This window comes from Dromaius novaehollandiae, chromosome 13, assembly GCF_036370855.1.
Source record: "Dromaius novaehollandiae isolate bDroNov1 chromosome 13, bDroNov1.hap1, whole genome shotgun sequence".
Classification (NCBI taxonomy): Eukaryota; Metazoa; Chordata; class Aves; order Casuariiformes; family Dromaiidae; genus Dromaius; species Dromaius novaehollandiae.
Window position 1 is genome coordinate 8,785,710 of NC_088110.1, and position 18,036 is coordinate 8,803,745.

At 35.6% G+C, this 18,036-nt stretch overlaps 1 protein-coding gene across 1 annotated transcript; it reads left to right on the forward strand.

The window, feature by feature from the left end:
- The first annotated feature begins 5 nt into the window (after positions 1-5).
- On the forward strand, positions 6-16,678 carry BRD7 (bromodomain containing 7). The gene is made up of 17 exons (XM_064519567.1): positions 6-196; positions 344-552; positions 1,696-1,825; positions 2,206-2,263; positions 4,323-4,467; positions 6,280-6,390; positions 6,744-6,928; positions 7,583-7,706; positions 8,336-8,411; positions 9,339-9,446; positions 9,975-10,107; positions 10,992-11,103; positions 12,245-12,301; positions 13,276-13,387; positions 13,548-13,691; positions 14,783-14,926; positions 16,145-16,678. Exons 1-17 carry the CDS (start codon positions 148-150, stop codon positions 16,207-16,209), a joined length of 1,962 nt encoding a protein of 653 aa, XP_064375637.1. The 5' UTR covers positions 6-147; the 3' UTR covers positions 16,210-16,678.
- The last annotated feature ends 1,358 nt before the right edge of the window (positions 16,679-18,036 follow it).

Below are 18,036 nucleotides of genomic sequence, written 5' to 3' on the forward strand. Positions count from 1 at the left end.
AGCAGCGCTGGCCGCCGGCCGGCGGGGGCGCTCGCGGGCGCGCTCGCGCTCGGCGGCGCCTCTCCTGCGCGCGCCCTTCCCGCCGCGCCGCTGCTCGGCGGGGCCGGTCTCCGGGACAACGGCCGGGCCGGGCCGGGCGGTGCCATCATGGGGAAGAAGCACAAGAAGCACAAGTCGGACAAGCACCCCTATGAGGGTGCGCGGGGCCGGGGCCGCGGGGGGACGGGCGCGGGGGCGGGAGGGCGGCGGTCAGCGGCCGGGGAGGGCGGCGGGGGGGGGTCGCGGCGGTCCGGTCCGGTCCGGTCCGGTCCCGCGCGGCTGACGGCGCCGTGCCCGTGCGCAGAGTACGTGGAGAAGCCGCTGAAGCTGGTGCTGAAGGTGGGGGGAAGCGAGGTGGCGGAGCTCTCCACGGCGGGCGCCGCGCTGGAGCCGGGCCTCTACGAGGACAAGCCCGAACACGAGAAGCACAAAGACAGGAAAAGGAAGAAGAGGAAGAAGGGGGAGAAGCAGGTTCCCGGGGAAGAAAAGGAGAAAAGAAAGAGAAAAGTGAAGGTAGGTGCTGCTGCTTTTGCGTTTCGGCAGAAAATGCTTCAGCTTTATCTTGTCCTGCTAGAGGTGAACAGACGTGAATATAACTTGTATCCATAAGTCTGAATGTATCTACTCTCAACATGCTGTTTTTACAAAATATTCCCTCCCACTTTCATCAGGTGAGTGAAGTCGTCTGAAACTTCTCATCTGTTCACAAATACTGTCTGGTAACAGCACAAAAAAAAATTAATAAGGAAAAAAATCTTCGTGTGCATCTAAGTAAATACATTTCTGTGAAACAGGGTGAGGACTTTATAACTCTTTAATTAAAAGGCAGTAACAGTATAGTCCCCTGTCAAGGTTCTCCACCTAAGAAATAATTAGAAGACTCGCACTCATTCATGTGAAATGTCATTTAAAATGTATTAAAAACACACTCATGGTTGTGGAGAACATAGAAAACATGAGCTGGTGTAGTTACAGCTGCCTGAATTAATCACTCTGGAAGAAATTAACTGCTCGTTTATCTCAGTTATGATCCTGCAGACACAGGTTGTTGGCTCTACGCTTACAACTTTGCAGTTTTTGAAGTAGATTCTTGTTAAAGGTACAGGTGATTACCTTAGCAGGCTTGCTGTAGTGTGGATGTTGAATTCAGTTAATCTAAAGCTAGCGAAATATATTAGGCTAATAAACAAGTCCAAGTACATCTATTTCCCAGAGGTGCTAAACTGCAGAGGTTATTACTAAGAGTAGACCCAAGGATAGCAAAATTTTGAAACATTATGGGTACCTTTAATGTGAAATTTCCTGACTCTTTCCTACTAGTCTTTCTAAAATCTTCAGAATCATTTTAGAGACTTCATTGGGAAGAATGCTCTGTACAGAAGACAGTGCAGAGTCGTTGCCCTCATGCCATTAGAGGCTGTCTGTTAGGTGTAAAAAAAGAAAAGAAAACCTGTAAAAGATACACTGCTTTATATAGTTGAAGTGCCTGATTGTCCAGCAGATGGAGACAGCACATAAAGAATACAGGTTTTTTAAGACTTCTGACATCTTTTTAATATGTGGTTGTTCTGAAAAATCCAAAGAGAGCACTATGTACAGCAATAATGCTGATTTTGCAAGTTCTATGAATTTCTGTAACAATCTTTCTATTTGTAGGAGGACAAAAAGAAACGAGATCGAGAACACCCTGACAGTGAGGGGGAACAAGAACTGAAATGTCAGACTCCTGTGAGACTGGAATTGCCGCCAGAGAAACCATTGACAAGTACTTTATCAAAACAGGAAGGTAGGAAGAATTGAAAATTATTTAGCTCTAGCTAATTCCAGTTTTATTTAATTGACTTGCATTTTCTTGCTCTTTGGTTTTATAGCAGGTGACGTGACATTTTTTGCCATCCCAATGTTCTCCCCTATCTTATAGAAGTAACACTTGAAATATGTTACTATATACTATTTTTGCAGAATGATATCTACTAACTATATAGGTGAGAGCAGTGAAGTAGATCCCCTATATATCCTGTTTTTTTATGCTACTATATTTTATATTGATGATCAACCTTCAATATGCATCAGTTTTGTATGATTGATTGCTAATATCTTGGTAGTAGCTCTTGATGTCTGTTCTGTTTTCAACCCTTTCTCATAGCACTTTTCTTTTTGGTCTAGAAGTGGAGCAAACGCCACTTCAAGAAGCTTTGAATCAACTCATGAGACAGCTGCAGAGGTAAATATTTGTGTGTTTATTTTTAGTAGATTTTCAGAGCTATGAAATGGAAATTGATAACATATATTGTTAAGGGAAGAGGCTTGTAAATAGCTTTTCCAAAGGTTTGAGGCCTGTTTGCAAGTTTGTTGAGTTCTGAAGTACCTGATAAATATTTTACCTACAAGCAGCAACATTGTAAACTGCCAAACATTCAAATGTCAATATACTGATTTGCTTTATTCATAACATGCAGAATGTTTTGTAAAGAAGACATATTGACAATGAACTTACTTTGAGGTTTTTGGGTTTTATCACTGTTTTTATATGTTCTAATGTAAAATTGAGGCATGTGATTGTTCAAAGAGTGAAAATGCCATTGATAAATATGATTGCTGACAGGATTGTTTTAGAAATTTAAGTACTACTTTAAGAATACATACCTGTAACTTCTCCTTGGCTTAGATACCTTGTAAACACCTCCAGTTTCAGATTTAAAGTAACTTTAAAAATTACTGAAAATAGGACATACACTTTATTTGCCAAAAGTGTGATGCTTTCTTTGTGAGAAGCTCTTTTTCAGAGATGTACAATAATTTGTAATGAATTTGCTAAAATTATATCCTCACTTATTTTAACTTTGGTTCACCTATATGTAGCCTTATTTACTATAAAAAGAAAGTACACATATCTTAAAGTTAAACCATGTTCTCTTTCTGTCTTAGTAGCCAAATGTCTTTTCATTAAACAATGTGATTTTCAGAATAGGAATTTATTTTCTTTCAGTGGTCTGTAGTTTAAGATATTTTTTCAAGATTTTAAGAATATATATATATATATATATATATATATATATAAAAATATATATTTATGTCTTGTACAAGAGTGGGAGATCTTTCCTTTGATCTATTCCACCAAATTAAGCTCATAAAATTCTGTTAGGGAGCATCTTTGTTAACAGCCCTACACTTTCAAGGTCTTGGTGTCAGGTTCAGGGAACTAACTGCACCAATCAAAAACACATGCGCATGTGTGTTTATTTTGGGTACCTTTGTGTGTATGTAGAAAAAGCCACTTTTGTTTTCGAATCCTGTCTCTCAGCTGGAAGCTGATGTGCAGGTATTGCAGAATAGCAGTGCTACGTGCTTCTGCAGTATACAGCATAATGCTTTTCATTGTTCTGTAGTAACTTTGTGTCAAAATCCAAAAGTCATAATTAAGCTGCAAGAAAAAAGCCTGAAATGTCAAGGGTTTCACCAGTGTATCTAGTAAGAACAAGGAATTTGTAGAATAAAACTCACATATAATCCTAAAAGGCCAATCTCAAACCACAGAATTTAGTGAAAAGAAAAAAACAATAAACCTGAAGGAGAAATTCTTGTCAGGTTACCAATTAAGCCCTAATCCTGAGGAGAAAATACCAAGCAGTTGTATTTTATTTTAATAGTAGAAGCAGCGCCCATGAACATCAATATATGTCATAGGAACATAATTGAATTCAGACAGATGGACATATCAGTCTGTTTGTATACATAATACCACTTTGGGAAAAGATTGAATGACAGTCACTGGAAGTCTTAGAAAATTTTAATGTAAAAACTATTAAAATTACATAACCCAAAAATTAAATTAAACATAATTGTAAATATACACAAACATTCTTTCACAACTTTAAGAAACAAGCTTTCCTTTTCAGAGTAAGTAAGCTAATAAATGAGTAACATATATTAGTAATTCTTATTCCCTTTATTTTCCACTGATGTAAGTAGAATATAAAACAGCTGTTCAAAAACCCAAAACCTAAAAAGAAAGATTATTTTGAATCTTCATGGGAATACACATAGTTATCAAAAATACAGAACTCATTTCTAAAATATGATTGTAGTACATTTCTGGTATATGGGTTTGCGTATGGGATCTTTTCAACTTCAGAAGTGAAAGATTGTGCTGACACAAGCTCGCTTTATGTTTTTTGATTCCTTTTCAGCTTAGTCCTTTCCCTTCTATTTAATTCCAAGCTCAGTATGTTCTTTGTTAAAAATTGAAACATTAAAAAAAAAGTCTCTTCATATCTTAACAGAAAGGATCCAAGCTCTTTCTTTTCATTTCCTGTGACTGACTTTATCGCCCCTGGCTATTCCATGATCATTAAAAACCCAATGGATTTTAGTACTATGAAAGAGAAGATCAAGAACAATGGGTACCAGTCCATAGAAGAATTAAAGGTAACTCTTTAAATTTTATTTTGACTACAAAGAGGTATTATCAGTTTCAGTGTATGGATTTATTCAAACTTTTATTCAATTTACTTGAACACTGGTATTTTATGAGAATACAAAGTTGCCAAAAGAATCAGCATTTCTGCCTGAAAGAATATTTCTAGTTGACTTTTCTGTGAGCAAATAAGTTCTGGATGTGAAAAAGAAAACACGTTTCCAGTTTCTAAATGTGCATGTCAAAACGATGTGAATGGTAAAGCTTTTTTTTCTTTTTTAAATCACTTATAGTCGTGTGCTTTAAGTGAAATGCTGAGACTGAGTACTTCTATGTGATGGTGGCCAATCACGATACACAAATTTTTGTCTTCTTAGTCCCATGGCAATATTTTTTTTTCTTTTAAGGCTGTAACACAGCAGATTTTACCACTGTACAGAATTGGATTAATGTTTACAACCCCTCTAGATTGCACATCAAAATATAAGCCATAACTTTAAAAGTTGTGATACATGTAAGCTAATCAGAGTTCCAGAAGGGAACATTTCAGTTTGCCTTTTTTGCCTCTGCTGGCTACTCAGGTTTCTCAGCCTCAAGCTCTGCATGTGTGTGCATGCATGACTTCTAGTGGATTAGAGGTCTCATTTTTAAGGATCCTAGAGCCCTTAAAAGGTGTGGCGTGGGGGGGTTGTTTGGTTTGGGTTTTTTTTTTTTTCCTCTTCAATTTAAATGTTCTCTAGTTCTCTGCTTGCTTAAATGAGGACCTGAGAAGTGTAATGTGTGTGTAACTAGCAGTTGAACTTAGATAATAGTTACTAGTTTTGGTTATATTTTATTGCATGTTCTTAATGAGAGCTCTGAAACTTAAGAAAATATTCCCTGTTGTTTCAGCTGTTTCCGGTTAGTCTGGCAGACAGATCTAGAGAATGTCTTTCTCCCTGCTTTCTGGCTTCTCAAACTTTTACAAACATCAGCGCTTATTTGTACTGGAAGATGTTTGTGCTAAAAGCTAATTTTCACTTTAACTTTGTCTCTTTGTAAATACCTGAGGTTGTGATAAAGCAGATCTGTAGAGGGTCTGCAATAAGTTTCATGATTACATTAGTTATTCAAGAAATGAACTTCACATGGGCATACTTTTTTTTATTATTATTATTAATTGTAACTGAAACTTTGGCAAATTCCCTGTAATGACTTTGAATCACAACTTTTCAGTATTTAAATTTAGCTTCATTAATTTTTTTTCCTCATACTTTGAAGTGCTCATTTCATAACTCTGCCACTTAGTGAAGTGAATAACGGTGCCTAAATGCTGTCCTGTACTTACTGGAGGTACAAAAAAGGATGCAGGCAAGGATAACTGGCTTATTGCTAAACCTCATCGTTTCATCCGGTTTTTATTTTGGCAAAATTTAGTCAATGTTTAAACACTGGACTTCTGTCTGAGTGACTAGAAAGAGCAATGGGGAAAATTTGAGTTGCTTCACTTTGATTTCTTTTAATAACTGCTGATTTGTGGGGGAAGGAGATAATTTTAGCTAAAAGAAATTGCATCAGTGATTTTAAAACTAGGAACAGCACTGAACGTTTAGGAGCGTTTTCAGGATGTTTATCAGAGTGCTAGTTTTGAGTCTAACCTACATGCTTATTTCTGAACACTTAACTCGCAATTCTGTTTAAATTTCTTAAATTCATTAAGTAGAAATGTTCTTTGAAGTTATTTTTCACTATTGCTCAAGATACTGCTTATATTGCAACTAGGACTTTAATATAGTGTATTATAAAATCTTCACTTTCATTCTGAAATCAGTATGTCTGTACAGGATAACTTCAAATTGATGTGTACTAATGCAATGATTTACAACAAACCAGACACCATTTACTACAAAGCTGCAAAGAAACTACTGCACTCAGGGATGAAGATACTTAGCCAGGTAATAGAAAATTATGAAACAAAGTGTTAAAAAGTATGTTTCCTGCCTTTTGATGCCTTTTCATTCTACTTTTCTTATATGGATCTCATGAAAACTGTTAAAACTGATTTAACACTTCTCAAATGCTTACATACTAGATTTAAATGGTGCAAACCTTAATTGGTTTAAGAATCATGCTTTTAGCACAGCTACCAGGTTACTTATAACTGTTTGTACTTAATATTACATTTTCTAAATTGCCTTTATATTTGCTAGTATTAGAAGAAAAGCAGTGAAATAAAATCATCCTGTATGGATAAGCGAGGAAAAAGTAATTGATGTAGGAAATAAAAGTATTCCAGTGTGTTTTTTAGGAAAGAATTCAGAGCCTGAAACAAAGTATAGAATTCATGGCTGACCTGCAGAAGACCAGGAAGCAGAAAGATAAGATGGAACAGCAGCCAAATGGGGAAGATGAAAATGGTCTTGGGAAAGACAAAGGAGAAGCTGTGGATGGTGACACCAAAGTATTCAAAACACCTAACAAAGAACACAAAAAGTGAAGTATTGTCTCAATAACAATTGAAGGTTACACCCTTCTTATGCTACTGAACCAAAATGACTTTTAGGGACAAGTAGAGGTGGGTTCGTGTCTTTCTGGTAGTGCATATGCACTAAGAGTTGTTCATCTCAGGGGAGCAACATTTTTATAAAGCATCCTTGTTTAGCAAAAATGAATATATTTAGAATCATTTTATAGGATACCAACATTTTTCATGGGGTAACCCTGTACTGCTTATCAACTCCATTCCTTCAGCTGTTTTCTACGTTAGTGCAGATTTGAAAATACGGCTACTAAAATTCAGAGTAGCTACTGTTTTATTTTATCAAAAGTATCACTGTTAATTTTATGGGAGTGAGGATCTAAAATCTGTCAATATGCCAAACTAGGGCAGCGGTATAGCTAAAGCAAGCTGTATACAAGGAATTCTTTAGTTACTAACATAAATGCACCATTTGTGGACAAGTTTCTTTCACGTATTTTCCCCTGCTAAAATTTTTTTTAATCTTCCAGTTGTTTTGTCTACAAAAACAGTTTGCATAGTTTGCAATAAAAATACCTCCACCATATCCCTCCTCTGATACCTAAGCCATTCAGTATCTGTTAAAGCAGGTGCTAGTAACTAAGATATGTGGGGTTTTTCTTCCACAGAAAGGACAAAGATCTACTTGAAGACAAATTAAGAAACAACAGCTTGGAAAGGGAACAAGAGCAGATTGATCGTATTGTTAGAGAATCTGGAGGAAAGTTAACAAGACGACTTGCAAACAGCCAGGTGAATCTTTGAGTATTTGGAAACTCAATTCATTCTTTCATGAACCAGGCTTACTTAGCATCTTATATCAGTTGAAACTCAAGGTACATATTTACTACAGTTTACAGAATTTTACACACGACTGATAATGTGTGATAAGTTGAAAAAAAGAAAACATTTCAGTTGAATGCATGCTGAATTTCATCAGTGAAACAAGTTTATCTTAAGTTTTTGCTAATCTTAGATAAACTGATAGAAAAAGATGAATAGCAGGAACCTCTAGAATGTACCTTAAATCTGACCTGCAAAAAACTTGCTAGTTCTGAAATGCCCACATATTTGATCAAAGAAATACAGTTTGATAAAACTAGGCCCATTTCATTTTCTATCAAGAATGAGTTAAATATTTTATCTGTAAGTCTCTATAGAAATGTTATTTATCTTAATTCCTTAATTCCTTCTCCCTACACCAATAGTAAAGGTATCTAGTAAAAATAAAGAAGCTAGAGCAGCAGTCACATCTGATTATGACTGATTTTTCCAAATCCCTGTTTACTACATAGAAGTAATTTTATTTGGTATTTTTATTAGTTTAAGAACTGTGAATTTCAACTAGTATGTACATTAAAAATAGTCTAATCTTATTTCAGTGTGAATTTGAAAGAAGAAAACCAGATGGTACAACAACTCTGGGCCTTCTTAATCCAGTTGACCTTAATGCAGGCGGTAAGTTGGCATGGTCCAGGTCACAGGCCACTTTGACTTACCTGGTCATCTGCTTTTTTGCTGGGGCAGATCAGCAGATGCTGACCAACAACCAAATGCTTCTTTGTGATCTGATAAAGAACAGCATTTAAAAAGCTGCAGCTGAGGGAGCAGGTAGAACAGGATGATAGTGGGTGCTGTTGGGAGCAGCTGGAGGGAGCCCTCTGTGGTTGTTAGTTCTTTTTGTGTCAGCTGTCTGTGGGAGGTGCAGGAGAAAGCAGTTGCCATGAGAGAGAGGGCCACCTGCTATGTGTTTGGGCACATTTAATTCCTGGTCTCCCCTCAAGTCTCATTCACCTACAGAATACAGTGTTTATTGACCCAAAGGGTTGCAGACCTTCCAGAATTGGCCACTGGGAACTGTCCAGGTCTCAATTTATTTCGTCATGGCAGTGCTGTCTAATGTATTGCCACTAGCTAAAAGAAGGCATGGGCTTGAGTATTTAACTGCCACCTCATTACAGAGCTGAACTGACTAGTCCTAGGATAGGCAGAAACCCAGCTGAAAATCTGATTTATCTCTTCCTCTTATTTGTGCAGCGGAAAAACTCAGCAGGAATAAAGAAAGTTTTGTCCTTCAGATTAAGAGTTAGATCCTCTTTGATTATACAGCCTCTCTTAGGGGAGGGCAGGAAGAAGAAAAAGCAATAGTGAAAACAGTGAAAACTTATTATTTAGGCTAAGTCTTCTATACTTAACTAGCATCACTTAAATATGAATTCAGATTTAAGACTACAATCTTTAGTATGCACTTGGAGATGATAATGCACTCGGAGAGTTGCATCCTCTTTCTTTTGAATTTTCTGGCTAGGAGTGGTTGTAATTAATGAGTTTGGACATCTCTCCTGTCACTCAACTGTGGCTTCATTGTTTTGTATTTTGTTGTAGAACCGGGTTACTGCCCTGTAAAGCTGGGTATGACAGCGGGAAGACTTCAGTCAGGAGTTAATACATTACAAGGGTTCAAAGAAGATAAAAGAAACAAGGTTACTCCAGGCAAGTGCTGAATTTTTTTTACTCTAAATCATCTTCCTTACAACACATTCTGTTTATGATCTCATTACCAGCATACAGATAGCTTAAAACCTAGCTTTTTAATGGTAAAACTTATTATTTCTATTGCATGTATTTATCACAAAAATAAACAGCACATCACAAAACTTAGCTTAATTTGCACAAACAAAAGGGGCAATGTATTTATTAAAGTGTTCACCTATAATGGAAAGTATAGGAACTATAGCAGGTAAATAAAAAAGGTTTTCCTAGCTTAGAAAGAGCATAGTTGGCAGCCAGAAAGCCTGTTAGCAGCACTGAACTGAATTTTCCTATTGTGTTAAGGCATAAAGTACTGTTAGTAAAACATTTGTAAATAAAAATGCATTTGAAATAGATGTTACTAATTTGTTTTAAGCTTAAATATGCTCCTAGAAGTTCCTTTTTGGGGCACTATTTTACAGTGTATTCTTGTTTTCATCTGACATACATTGGAGATAGATAGTAATTAGTACTGTTATTATTCATCAGTGATGTACTTGAATTATGGACCCTATAGTTCCTATGCTCCAACATATGATTCTACATTTGCCAACATCAGCAAAGATGATTCAGACCTAATCTATTCAACATATGGGGAAGACTCTAATCAAGGATCTTTCAGGTGAGGAAGCAACTAGGATGTATGTAACAGCTTTCATGTACAGAAGCTGTAATGTTCAGATTATAGCATTTGCTGCTGAATGCTGCCAGGCTTATAGTTCGCTGGCTTAAAAAAAAAAAGAAAAAAAAAAGTCCTTAATAAGAGAATGTGCCTGCGATGTGAAGTTAGCCAGGACTGAAGAAGTTTGACGCTACTGATTTATAAAGAATTTAGAATCTAACACTTAAAATATTTATGATTTGCATTGAAAGGCTGATGTTCAGAACGAGGAAAGCATTGATTGGTACAAATGTTCATACAAATTGTTTTTTTTTTTAATGTCAATGAACCTTATTACTACCTTGAACAAGAGGCATATTTGTTAATGTCAAATACTGACCAAGCCACTATGGTTATAGGAATATACCCAAGTCCAGAGATGGCAATTACCAATTTCATTCTCAAATTGTATAGTGCTTGCAGTGCTGATTTTCATATTATTCATCACAGGAAAATGATTATACAACACAATCTCAAAGTTAATGAGTCCTTACATGTTTTAAAAGAATCTCAAAAATAGAATACACTGTAGTATAAGTTAATCTGAAATGTGAGTACTTAAGTACAGTGCAAGTGTCAAAGTGCTTGTGAAAGTTTGCGCTGTTTGATTCTGCTGCCTGAGACAGTATACTTTTAATTGTATTTCAGTCTTTGTTAGGAATCTGAATGGGTTCCTAGGCTACCAAGTCATGTATAGCTAAACAAAAGCAAGCCATTTCTACACTTTTTTATATGTCAGCATTTTCTAGCTCTACATACTGGTTTGGCTTTACATAACAAAAAACTTTTTCCCATTGAATGTTTGATTTGAAAGTGGTTACCTTAATTATCTTTTGATCTTTTAGCATTCATGAGTTTTTGATGAAATCACAAGATTATCCTTTTGTAATGGCTGATAGTTTGCTTGATGTTCTAACGAAAGGAGGACATTCTAGATCTCTCAGAGAACTAGAAACGGTAAGAGTGAATTTGTGAATTTTCTGTGATATTTATTTTTAACACTCAACTGTAAAGCTGGAGAAAGATGATACTGTTCTTATTTATGGGCTCCCTTTTAATTGGTAAAATTTGGCAGTGAAGACTAACTTGTTAATTAGTGAGAAATGAAAATTAACATTACTGTAGCTTGACAAAATTATACGTCTTTCCTCTGTCTACTTTACCACTCACATTAGCACTGGGTCCTGTTCCAGCTAGTAAGAAAACAGCAATATGCTTTTGCTTAGAAAATAGGTGATCTTGGAAGTTTTTGTCTCCATGAAAAGTTTAGCATATTCCTACTAGCCACTATGTCAGGAGAATGTGTAACTATTTTTTTCCTTTAGTAAGTATGTGCACTGCTTTCAAACTCAGATATGTGCTATATAAGAATACAAAAGACCTACTTGTCAAATCTTTATGAAATTTTAGTACCTGGGGAGAAGGATGGAACTAAAACTCAATTAACAATCCTAGAGTTAGAGAATCTCCACAAGATAATTACAGTTAGCTAAAGCTCTAGATTTGAATTTCACATGAATGTAAGCTAGTGAAAGAAACAGTACATAGTTTTTTACAGATAGGTCATATATTAGCTAATGAATACTGGAAATAGTTCCTGGATTAAGGGCCTTTGGCCTTTGCTTAGCAATATTAAACTCTTTTCTAGTACCCAATAGTGACACTGGTTTTCAAGTGCAATCATGCTTGTAACTATTAAGAGAAATAAATTATTTATTGAAACAGAACACATTTCAGCATCTAATCATCATCTTTCTTCATTTTCTTCCTTCCCCCCAGTAAATAATCTGTGGTTAAAAAAAAAAAAAAAAAAAAAACCACTGCAGAAAAACATGGAAACATTTGCAAAGAAAATAGAAAAATGTATGCTATAAAAATGTGTGTATTTTAGTAATTTTATTATCTCCTCTCTAGTATCTGTATAATGCTCTCTAAAAACATAGCAACATTGTAACTTGGTTTACAGAGAAAGCTTGCTATGACACTGTATAACTTATCTTGATTTAAAAATATGGTATTGCAAGGTTTTGCTTTGAACTTACGGATAAGATTAATTTTAATGCCTTATTTAAAAAAAAAAAAACTTTTCTCAATTCAGCCACTGGAGGAAGCTGAAGGACCACATGAAAGAAGTGATGGAACAAGAGATGTGAAGGTAAGATTTTTTGGGTTTTTTTTTTTTTTTTTTTTTTTTTTTGGTATTGGTTAACTACTCTACGCAGCACGTCTAACTTCTTAACTATGAAACTGCCTACAACTGTAAAGCCTGTGCAGCTACATTAAAACTTTGACAAGCTGTATATATACACTATGTAAATCATGACAACTGCATGCTATTTTGTAGGTATTTTGAGAACTAGACTCTCCAAAAAGTTATGTCTTAAAGGGGAGCATATGTGAAAAGAACTAAAGAAAATGTTCAACTATTTTTGTTTGTGACTGTTCAACTTTTTTGTTTTTTTTTTTTTTTTTTGCTTCTATTATGTGCTAGACATTCTTGTTGGTACTTGTGGTAGTTTTACTTATTTGAAAATGCTGATTTCTTTTATCATGAACGTGTCAGTATAAAATACCACACAATACATGGTGAGTACACAGTATCTTTGGGGCATTTTCTCAAATAGTTTGTGTTCCTGTAGACATACTGTATATATCACTAAAATCATTCCACCCAGCAAACTTTCCTCAGTTGGAAAGAGAGGAATAGCATTATAGTGAAAGGACTGTTCTGCTGAAACCTTAATCTGCTGGCAACATCGAGGTTGGTTTTGTCTTTTAGCCTCGTATGTTGTGGAAAAATTCTGGTTTAGGTGAGCTGAAGGAACTATTTAATTAGGATGCTGGTCTTAAGCTGTAATAAATTATGTGCATGTTCCCAGCACTTTGGACAGATGTCCCTTTTATTTGAATATGAAATAAAATAATAGTAAGCTGAATAACTGTAGAATAGTAAAAGCTTCATGGAGTATCTTTTTTAACTTTCCAGCTGTATGCTAATTTTCTTTCTGTAGAGCAGATTAATTTTAATTAACTTGATATTTTAAGTTACCTAAAGCAATTTTATTGTTTGAAGAGTGATCTAAATATTACCTAAATTATTATTTGCTGAGTTTGTTTGTTTGATTTTAGATTATGGAAATTGATATGGCTAGCAGGCTGGACTCTGCTAATAATGACAGACTTACAGCACTAAAAGCAGTTACAAACTTCGGCATGCCCATGGAAGAGTTTGAGTCTGAGGGTGAGCTTTCTTCATATTTGCACTTCTAGTATGTCTGTAGTTATTTTAATGAAAGGTATTTAATGGTCTCATTCCCTTGGCATATTCAGCCTTACCATATTATAATGTAAGAGAGTTTATTTACTTACTAGTTAGGAATGTTTTTTTCTGTATTAAACAGAGGCCGAAATCTTCCAGAGGAAACTTGACGAAACAACAAAGCTTCTGAGGGAGCTCCAGGATGCTCAGAATGAACGACTAAGTACAAAACCTCCCCCTAATATGATTTGTCTTCTCGGTCCATCTTACAGAGAGATGCACTTGGGTAAACATTACTTTTTCTGATCATTTTTTGCAGAATTGATCAAGTGTGAACGTTTATTAGATTACTGCGAACCAAGGTGGCAGTCCCTAAGACAGACAAAGGTTTAACAGTTACACTACACAGTGTTTGGAATCTGTGTCCTTTTAGGCATAGGAGACTAACATTGAAGTCAGGCAAAGGTTTTAGACACTGATTGCAAGTATTTCCTCATTATTAATCAGTTTTCCTAGAACTGATAGAGCTTTCTCAATGCCACAGGACATATGGCAGCCTAGTGCCTCTTAACGTAATGATTTTTCCATTGTCACTGAACAGGGGTTGCTTAATGTTACCAAGTTCTTATTGTGATCTAGTTACCAGTCTACTTTATTATACCACTTTATCTTTGTATCCAACATACCTTAATTATTTGAGGAAAGCACCTGGTCTCACAGCTCAGTTATGCAGCCTGCTTAATGGTAGCTCTCTGACATAGGACTGTATAAGGAAGATGCTCCGTTTTGCAAGTAAAATAATTAACTTGTGCAGTATCAACTACAGCATCTGTGGTCTAAAATAATTACCTCAGTGGGATGGGATGTAATCCCTGTTATTACATAAATGTTACCAAGTCAGTATAAATCTAATCTGTATCAAATCTTACCTTAAATAAAAAGTTTAAGTACTTACAGCTTTCCCTGTGAAGGAAAACTATGACATCTGTAGCAACAGGAAGAGTCATTCCAGTTTACATGCGGAATTAATAATCTGTACCTGAATCCTAAAAGCCAGATATTACTGACCTAACTGTTACATGGGTGCCACCAGATCTCTCCCAGCTGCTGTATTAATGTGACCCAAGCATCATTAGCTTGTTCTTTAAATAAACTATCTAACTTCTGGTGTTTCTTGATGGCAGCAAGCCTTAGTCAAGTTATTTCATTCCTTCTATTCTTATAGCCATCTCTCTTACTGCTGGTGTCGCAGCAACGTTATTTAACGTTGATACATTTGTAGTTAAATAATTAAACCCTGTTTACAGGTGAAGGGCTCATTTGAACGATTTTGTATGCATATTTAGCATATAAACACATTCACTTTTATCTTTTTAGCGGAGAGAGTAACCAATAATCTGAAAGAACTCGCACAACAAGTGACTCCAGGTGATATTGTTAGTACATATGGAATCCGGAAAGCAATGGGAATTTCAGTTCCTTTACCTGATACAGAAGACAGCTGGGTAGATTTAACAGATGGTGAGTATACAAAATGTATTGCAGCATCTGTTCAGCTAAAACAGAACCACATCTGCAGATCATTAGTATGGTTCATGGTAGAAGTTGCAGTACTTTAGTTCCAACTTCCAGTTACTCTTCCTTTTCTAAAATGGTGGTTTTATGGAAGGTTGCTGTGCTTGGCCTCCGCCCAAAATTAATCTCGTGAACATATGGAACTGTGGTTCAGCTATTTAAAGTAGTTATTTTACCGTTTGATTTAAATTCAGGGTGACATTTTTGCCTTTGCACAGTTCTAATGGTTGAAGATAAAAGAAGAAACTAGTAATGGATACAAAGCTGAAAAATTTCTACGGGTAAAATTATGAAGTAGCATGAATTCATGAATATTGTACAAATTTAATTCAGTACTTGCATATGTAGAATACTTAATGGTGGAAAAAGTGGTCAGATTTAAACATGCTTACCTGTTGTGACACTGCCCCAAAGCTCAACTTTGTTTTCTAGCATTGCCGAATTTCCAAGCTTGGCAATCCATTAAATTCTAGCTTTTCCATTTAGAGTGAATTTACAAGAGTGATCATATTCCTCACTGCTGCTAAAAGGAAGACATCTTTCTCCCATAAACTATTGTCTGTGCACTCCTGTTGCTTACTTGGGCCAGCTGTAGTGCTCTGTAAAGTGACTGAATCAATTCAACTCACTTATCCAGCAAAAAAGTAACTGTTCTTCCTGGGTTAAGGAGTCAGTTCAGTGGAAGATCTATATGCCAGAACAAGATCTCCCCCTTGTGGCAGTGGCTTATTAGACCACCTTAACTGTCAAAGCATACCCAAAGGTTGTTAGGCCTTACTTTCTAAAGAGGATACTAACTTAGCTTCAAGAAAGCTAATTCACACAACAAATTTACATGCTCTATGGTTTATAAAAAGTTTCAGTTAAGAGGGTATTTAATTCAAAGGGCAGGTTTACTTCAGGAATTTACTTATCTTTTCAAGCAAATGTCTAAAGAAATTTTAATCTGAAAATTTTTTTCATAGCAGTGTGCAAGAGAGGTTATTTAACAGAAATAGACCAGATAAAATATTTTTTTCTTGAACTGTTGTGTAAAATGCATTTAACACAGGACTATCTGCACAAATAGCAAGGAACTGTAGGAGAAGTATTATACTGCATGTGCACTTTTGTTGAAGACTATTAGATATGCTAATTGACCTAGCATGTGTTGTAATCTTTCAGACTTCCAAGAACCTAAAAAGACTGTCACCATCACTGAAAATGAATGTGCTCCAGTTACAGTGTGAAGCTTCAGTTAAGTTTACAGGTGTTTGTTTGATTCTATTTAAGAACCAGATGAACGTTCTTCATGTGTACTCACTGAGCATGTGTATATTGTGTGTTAAAGAAACTGCTTTTGTTTATTAAATTTTGGAACTGATTACATATAAATTTTAATTTTTTGTATTAGAATTAATTCTGCTACATAAACATACTAAATTATTCTTTCTGCATTACTAATTATTTTAAAGGAATTACGCAGCATTTAAGTTTCCTTTGCATTGTCTTGAAAAGTCAAAGCATAAGCGAAAACATGGCTATATAATAAGGTACAGGGACTTAAATGAAAAGTTCCAAAAGTAATGTATGCTGTGTATCCAAATCTGCGTGGGGGCAGGGAAGTTTCCCTTTTTAAAATAATTGTGTAGCTTTTATGATCACTATGGGGAGAAAATCTTTTTGAATAAAACTGATGTAACCTGCAAGTTAACAGAAGATCAGCTTTGTGAGACTTTGAATGTAGATGTTTCTTCTATGTGAGAAACAATTGCATCTGCTCATAATATTCTAAAATTTAAGAGGGCAAGCTTAGAAAATGCATCATGACAACAAGAAGGTGAGACTTACTTAAACCCTTGTTTGCTGCTGGTAGGTAAAAATTCCACATTAACTTAGCAATATCAAATTGGGTTGAGACACTTGCCTAGAAAGCTCTTCTGATTGTTTGGAGGTATTATTAAACACTATCTGAATAATGATTTTAGATTTGCATATTAGAAAGGACAACATACATAGAAAACCCCAATATTAACAGTCAATTCAGACAAAGCAGACTGACAATACAGTGTTCAGGCATACAGAAGAATTCAGGCAGCACTGCAGTAGTCTATATGAAGCTGGAGAACCTTGTACAAGCAGGCTTTTCTCTATGCTGTTGTCAGTAGCTTTCCCAGAATTTTAATTTCTAGCCCCATATTCTGCTGTAAGACACAGTGCTATACATAGGTTCTACTACAGACGTATCTCCTTTATGTTACCCACCCATTTCTGGGTTCCAGTATTATCTTGCTCTCTAACAGGAATGATGTGTTACTGGTTCAGTGCCATCTCATTAGCATTTTATAATGTGCTTAAGTGAGGAAAGTGATGCAAAACTGAAGTGAAGAGGTAGCTTAAAGGTAAAGCATAGTAGTGAGTTCCACCACCCTCCACCACCATCTTTTGGCCAACATCTTCCTTATACACCTCTCCCTTCTTCCCTCTCAAAAGGGCTGTATAAAAGGGTTTATTTAATTCTGTTTATAAAATTTGGTAATTCTTATAATTAAAATTCATTCTGAATAGTTTCAAGTGTCCCAGAATTTTTTTTTTTTTTTTTTTTTTTTTTTTTTTTTTTTTTAAGTAAAATAGTCACTAAAAATTTTCCAACAAGTCTTGTTAAGGGCAGCTCATTACTTTGAAATACACACCAGGGAAAGAATTCTTCCATTAATATTTAAGACATTTTCATACTACATGAGAAGACAAGATGCAAAACAGTGCCAGCCAAATCATTACTGGCTTACTCTATGGCATTTCATTTCCAGTCACTTACCTTTGATACAGGACAGTAGAAGGCCAAAGTAAAAGATGACTCAACTATATTACAGAAAACTGAGTGCTGAAACTATTTTTAGCTGTTGAACATAAGTATATCACTTCACATATTTTCCATTTCTCAAAATAATCAAGTTGTAAATAATCGAGTTTATTTTGTGAGTAAAACAATCGCATTAACTCTATAAAGGTATAAGAAATATTATGCCCCCTGTTCATGGGAATCTCTCAAACACTTCAAAATAACTGCAAAACAA

Coding starts and splice junctions, on each gene's coding strand:
- BRD7 (XM_064519567.1), top strand. CDS start 148: ATGGGGAAGAAGCACAAGAAGCACAAGTCGGACAAGCACCCCTATGAG. Junction 4,468..6,279: donor AGTCCATAGAAGAATTAAAG/GTAACTCTTTAA, acceptor ATGTCTGTACAG/GATAACTTCAAATTGATGTG. Junction 12,302..13,275: donor ATGGAACAAGAGATGTGAAG/GTAAGATTTTTT, acceptor GTTTGATTTTAG/ATTATGGAAATTGATATGGC.